The sequence below is a fragment of the Coffea arabica genome, chromosome 1e (genome assembly GCF_036785885.1).
Source record: "Coffea arabica cultivar ET-39 chromosome 1e, Coffea Arabica ET-39 HiFi, whole genome shotgun sequence".
NCBI lineage: Eukaryota > Viridiplantae > Streptophyta > Magnoliopsida > Gentianales > Rubiaceae > Coffea > Coffea arabica.
In genome coordinates, this window is record NC_092311.1 from 54,088,251 (window position 1) to 54,094,250 (window position 6,000).

General features: G+C 39.1%; 1 protein-coding gene across 1 annotated transcript; it reads right to left on the minus strand.

Annotated features, from left to right (window-relative positions):
• Positions 1-2,404: 2,404 nt before the first annotated feature.
• On the minus strand, positions 2,405-5,045 carry LOC113717114 (gibberellin receptor GID1B). The gene is made up of 2 exons (XM_027241773.2): positions 4,479-5,045; positions 2,405-3,933 (listed from the first exon to the last, which is right to left on the minus strand). The coding sequence occupies exons 1-2, from the start codon at positions 4,515-4,517 to the stop codon at positions 2,938-2,940; spliced, it is 1,035 nt and encodes a 344-aa protein (XP_027097574.1). The 5' UTR covers positions 4,518-5,045; the 3' UTR covers positions 2,405-2,937.
• Positions 5,046-6,000: the final 955 nt, after the last annotated feature.

The following is a 6,000-nucleotide window of genomic DNA, read 5'->3' on the forward strand; positions in this document are numbered from 1 at the left end:
TTTTAATGCAACATGGCCTCAATAAGGGCATTTTCGGCATTAAGGGGGCTTTTGTTAAATGTTTGATCATTCAAAGGGTGAGACCATTATTTGGACAAATTATAGGGATTGATTGGTAATATGGTCAAACCTCAGGGGAGGTAAATGTAATTAACCCAAAAAAAAGGTTAATTGTCTATGGATCGCTGGCGCTTATTAAAATTAAAATTTTTGTTTAAAAAAAAGAGGCCAATGCCATTTCCATTGAAAATGACTTCATCTTGTCGTGCTAATAAAACCACATTTGCAAACGCTAAACCAGCTGCTAATCCACAAAACAACAGCCCCATCATACTTACATTACATGTCCCGAGGACAAATGGTGCTGCTTAATTGACCCACCATTAAATTAATTTCAGGGTTTCTCTGTACTTTTATGCCCTCATCTGAGTTAAAATGCTGTGTATTTTCACCTCATCTGGGTTGCAATTTTTTGACGATTCTTGAAGTTTAATACTCCGGTGATTGCAAATCGATAGGCTGTTATATAATATTTGATACTACAACAGTTTTTTTTCCCATTATGCCCTTAAAGAAAAACCCAAAAAAGATACATAAACAAAATAATTAATTATCCTCATGCAGCGAAACCCAACTGAAATGATTACGTTGGTGATGGACAGACAGACAAAATGCACAACTAATTAAGCCTATAGTTTTTTTTTTTTTTGGGAAAACAACAAAGACCTAAAAAGTCAAGATAGGTTAGTAAGATAATTAATTGTACTCTTCGTAACTTTGTGTTTCATTTTTCAACCTTTAGGCCTTTTTTTTTGTTCATTTGAAAGCAACCTTTAGGCTTTTTTTTTTTTTTTTGTTTTGAAAGCAACCTTTAGGCTTTAGTGCCATTGAAACACTACTGGCATCAGAAAAGTAATCCAAAATAGATAAATAAAATTACAAAATTGAAATAATAATAATAATAATAATAATAATAATAATAATAATAATAAAAGATGATAAAAGAAAATGGAAGGGATAGGTTGGGGAACTAAGGAGGCGCAAGATCCGTCCATTCATTAGGTGTTGTTGTATACTTGTATCATGTACGTGTGGTGAATTTTCATTAAAAGTGGTCCCGTCGGAGAGAGCGAGAGAGTTTAAAAAAGAAGAAAAAAAAAAAGTGTACTTGCAAAATTCCCAGCCACCAGTGGAGTGGGAATGTCGGATGAGAACTTCCTTTCCTTCTATCCATCAAAAACAAAAGCTAATTCCCGTCATTTGCTATTTATCCCAAACTCCAAACCCACATCTACGTCTGAAGACCAGAGCACCAACAAGAAGAACAAAGCAATCGAGTGCTGACAAGGAGCTTTTAACCAGAACCAATGTCCATGTTTGGGCGGGCGAGGTCCATGATTCCCACTCCTGTCCCTTTGAGCCATATTTGTATGATGTCCTTTTGGCTTTTGGTGGACGGGGTTTAGTCTTCTTAGCTTTCGGATGACAACGGGATTTTCATCTCCATTTATGGTCCACCATCTATGATCTAACCAAACGCCCCCCAAAAAAAAAAATCCACCACCTGTCGCGCGTCCTTTCCTCCATTTTCAATTCTACCCATCGGCGGCGATGACCCATAAATATATGCACACACTTCACTTGGAAACAAAAAATGACACACAAAGGACGACATGCAGAATCCAACTGGTGAGTTTATTTTCTTGCCATGTTAGAAGGGCTCCTCTGCTCCCCTAAGAGACAGATGATGCTGTGGATCAGAGCTTAGAATCAGTTGACATAACTTGAGAATTCAACTCACGGCCCAGATCAAGCTTTTCCCACTTACCTTTCAACTCGCGTCTCAGTTCAGTAGGCAGTAGCGTACAAACTTTTCCCTGCTAACCTTTTTTAACACTCATGGTCTGTCCATCTAATCTAATCGTAAGAGGAGAAATAGAGAAGGTGCCGCTTGACGAGGAAAACAATCAAATATATAATCATCTGCAACAGCCTTGCTCCCAATCTAAGGACGGTTCTCTCTTCAAAAGTTCACGTTGTTGTTAAGAAGATCTCTCAAGTCTAAACGATTGATTGATGCTTCCGTGGACAAAAATCCCATGCAATACGCCAGTTCAAAAGATTGCCCGAGCAAACATCTGCAAAATTCTCATGCAGGCAGCTCCGTGAAAATTTTGAACAGAGCAATAAAAAATTTCCAAGGACTAAACGATCCAAAACAGTTCATGGTTGACTTCAAACAGCTTCAATGCGAGAGTGATCGATAAGAAGTCAGGATTAGTTAAAAGCACTAAAGATCATTAGCAAAATTAGAATTCTCGCCGTGGAGACAATTACTTACAATTAAAGTCAACATAGTATAGACATAGCCTGAGCTTCAAAACAGTAATCCCGTAGAAGAGAGTAAACAAACAAAATCTTAATATATATCTCTACCGAACAGTATATAACATACAGGTTTACAGCCCCATGAATTTGCAATCATACTCTGAAATTAGACTTTCTGCTAATAGCGACGCGCTGATGTCACCTGAGTGACCAGCAACCATTAACCTGAGTGCTACATCCTCCTCCTTCGTGGCCAGAGGTTTTATATGGATGTGGTAAAGCTTGAGCCGAAGACCTTATGCAAATCCATAATAAGTTGCAGTCTTCAGTATCTGACTGATCAACGTCCCAACACGAGAAACCAGCTTTATGTACCCCAATAAAACGGACGGCAATTGATCTTCGGATGGGGTACAGCCAGTCCCCCGAGACATCCACCCTTCTTATACAACCACGAGAAATAACAAGTTGAAAACAACAGTAAGTAGTAATTCTACACAATTCATACAACTACACACCATCACTGCCGAAAGGGGAAATAAAAGGAACCCGCATGAATGTCAAGCTTTCTGTCATGTATGGCTGCCAGTAATGAAGTTAATTAATGTATTAACAGTTAGAATGGATAAAACTGGTAATTTCCTCCATGAGAGTATAGAAGTAGTCGTTATTGGGCAAGAAGAAGAAACCAATTGTGGCATCCTTAAAATGCAGGAGCTTCGCCTCTTTCCCCGATCTTTTGAGCCCTTCGACATAAGCCAATTGCCAATCCTGGACAAGATCCAAACCAGGCACAAGAACAAGGCTTTTTGGGAAATTCAATCCTTCAAGGCTTCTACCCCTGGGGCCAAATATATTGCAGGCAGGGTGGTCTCTATCTTCTCCTTCTGGTAGAAATGCTCTCCAATACCAATCCCTGTCTTGGATTTTTACAAAGTACTTCCCATCTAACCTCTTCTCTGACTCTGTTCTCTCTTGCCCGCCAAATAATGGCTGAAGAAGAATGTTGCCTAACACTTCGACCCCAGATTCGGCAGCCCTAACCGCAACATGGTGCACAATATTACCACCAGAACTATCACCAGCCAAGTATGTATGAACCTTCAGATCCTTCCCACTTCGCAGCCATGGTCTCGAATGTGCCCACTTTAGAGCAGCCCATCCATCATCATACGCACAAGGATATCTATATTCTGGCGATCGACGATAATTTACAGATACAACAACAGCTTTGCAAATGCTGACTAAGCGACGACAAAGGGTGTCATAGATAGCACTATTAGCTGAAGAATGAGTAAAACTTCCACCGTGGAAGAAAACAATAACTGGAACAGCTTCAGTAGTGCTCAAGGGCTTTTCAAGTTCTATCTTTCCCCACTGATCCTCGTTTTCTGGGGCAGGCCGGTAGACTCGATTAAGCAGGCTTGTAGCACGGTCAACAACATCAAATGAATATACACCATCAACTGGAATGGTGTTGGCAGGAACCTTTCGGTCAAGAAACTCAGCCAATTCACGATTAAAGGTGCCATCAGGACGGCGAAGCATGTTGTAAGCGAGCTTGAAATTGGATATAAGTATCCATGTATTAAGTGGAACAACCCTCTGGGGAAAACCAAAAAAAGATGGATACCAATGTTAGACTTTCAGGACCCAATAACAAGCACTACAGATTGACAACTAAAATCGACTATATTTTCCCCAAGTATATCTTAAATCAAAGGCAACCAGAAATAAAGGGAAAAGTGAAGAAAAAAATTGCTGCACATCCTAAAAAAAGAAAGCAAATGAAAAGTATAGAAAGAACCCCCAAAAGCCCCAAACGAACAAGTAAAAATATCTTTCCGAGGGCTGCTAATTCAGCTGAAAAAGGGAAAGAAAACAGTGCAATACATCAAACCACAAATTGAGACGTAAAAGCAAAAGGGATAACAAAAAATTAATCTTTTTTCTGTAAACAAGTGATCTTTCTTGAACAAGAAGCCCAAAAGCCTCTGCAGAAATTGTCAAAGCAGCAAAAATGTAACAAAACCCAGAAACCAGATTAAGACATAATCTTGTAATTAAGTAGTGATTAGTATCATGATTAGCTACGATTGAAAAAATGAAAAAAGGGAAAGATGGGGGAAGGGTGGGGGATTGGATAATACCTTGGATTCACTAGCGTTGATTTCATTACTACCAGCCATGGACTTTTTCGTTCAAAGATTCAATCTTTGCGAAACCTTAAAAGGGCTGAAAGCTAGCTGATCTTCAAAAATATCAGTCTTTGACAGCTCATAACGTATCACAGAGACCAAAGATCGATTTTTATCAAGTTAAGAATGAGTGAATGAATCACTCTCACTCAGGTCTCTTTCTATTCTCTCTGTTTTTCCTCTCCCTTTTTTTTTTTTTTAAGTATGTATGGATACAAATAGTACTAGAGTAGAGAGGGTGCGTGTGTGGAGGGTGAGGACCGCAGGGTTTGATTCCTCGTTACGAGCTTCTGAACAAGAAGAGACACTTCTGAAATAACAACAGAGGCTTCAGACACGCAGAAGAAGATCAAGGAAAGGAGATTGTGTAGAGGCACCACACAGACATATAGTAGTATATCTCTATTTCTAATTCGACTCAGATGAAAAGGGAACAGAGATAAATGGGAGGAAAAACTAGTACTATTAAAGGAGGGGGAGAGAGAGAGAGAGGAGACGAAGACAGAAAAGAGTGAGAATGCGGGACTTGGGAGCCGGGGGGAGGGGGTGGGTGTAGGGGTTGGGATGAGAGAAGGATAAGAGAGCAGGGGAAGAGAGAGAGACAGAGAGGGGGGGCGTGAAGTCAAACGCAAAGGGACGACGGTGGTGGGCGGAGACGAAAGAGACGACAAAGGGGGCGGCCGAAATAAACTGTTTAGTAGGCCCCCACCATTTCATATGAGTAAGGAGTATTATTATACAACTCCAGTATTTGTCATTTAATTTATTCGCCGGTGCGTTGCATTCTCTTTTTTCACCTCGTAATTAGTAGTGCTATTTAAATTGCCATAGTTAAAGCGAAGTAGGGGCTTTTTAATTGCCATATTTAAAAGGTTTTTCCTAGGTCATCAAATGAGCAAAGTAAAGAAAGAAAATAAATAAATTATTAATGCTTTAAAAATATCACCCACCCCTAAATTACAATACTTTTGCACAAAAAACATTTATCTCTTTTTTTATTTTTATTAAAAGTATAACACTGAAGATACACAAACCTCTTATTTACAAACCAAAATATTTCGTACAATAAAGGTTTTTGTTCCTCATACTCGGTTTGTGATTAAAGCTAATGCCAGACCTACTTTTGCTAAGTCCATTAAAAAAAAAATGTCAAATGTGACCCATCGCATGCAGAAGTAACGCTCTGTCACAAGGCATTCATAATTCATAAGAAAATATAACCACCCTATTTTGTTGTGGTGCCCTTTGTTTTGTACCACCACGCTATTCTCTACGTAGGTAATACGTTTTGGAAACATTTGCCAGAAAATATAGATATGAATATCAATAGCCATAGCCATCGTGGCAAGTAATGTCTGCCTAGTATGTATTTTACAAAATTTCGCATACATCTATACAAAGTCTTGGCGATGGATTTGATGCCTAAAATTTCTGTCATCATTTTTATTTTATTTTGTCGTTACACGATGGAACA

Bases quoted from the DNA above. Each gene is read 5' to 3' on its own strand.
- LOC113717114 (XM_027241773.2), bottom strand. From the start codon at position 4,517: ATGGCTGGTAGTAATGAAATCAACGCTAGTGAATCCAAG. The intron at 3,934-4,478 runs GTATTATCCAAT...GGTTTTCCCCAG, and splicing joins TCAACGCTAGTGAATCCAAG to AGGGTTGTTCCACTTAATAC.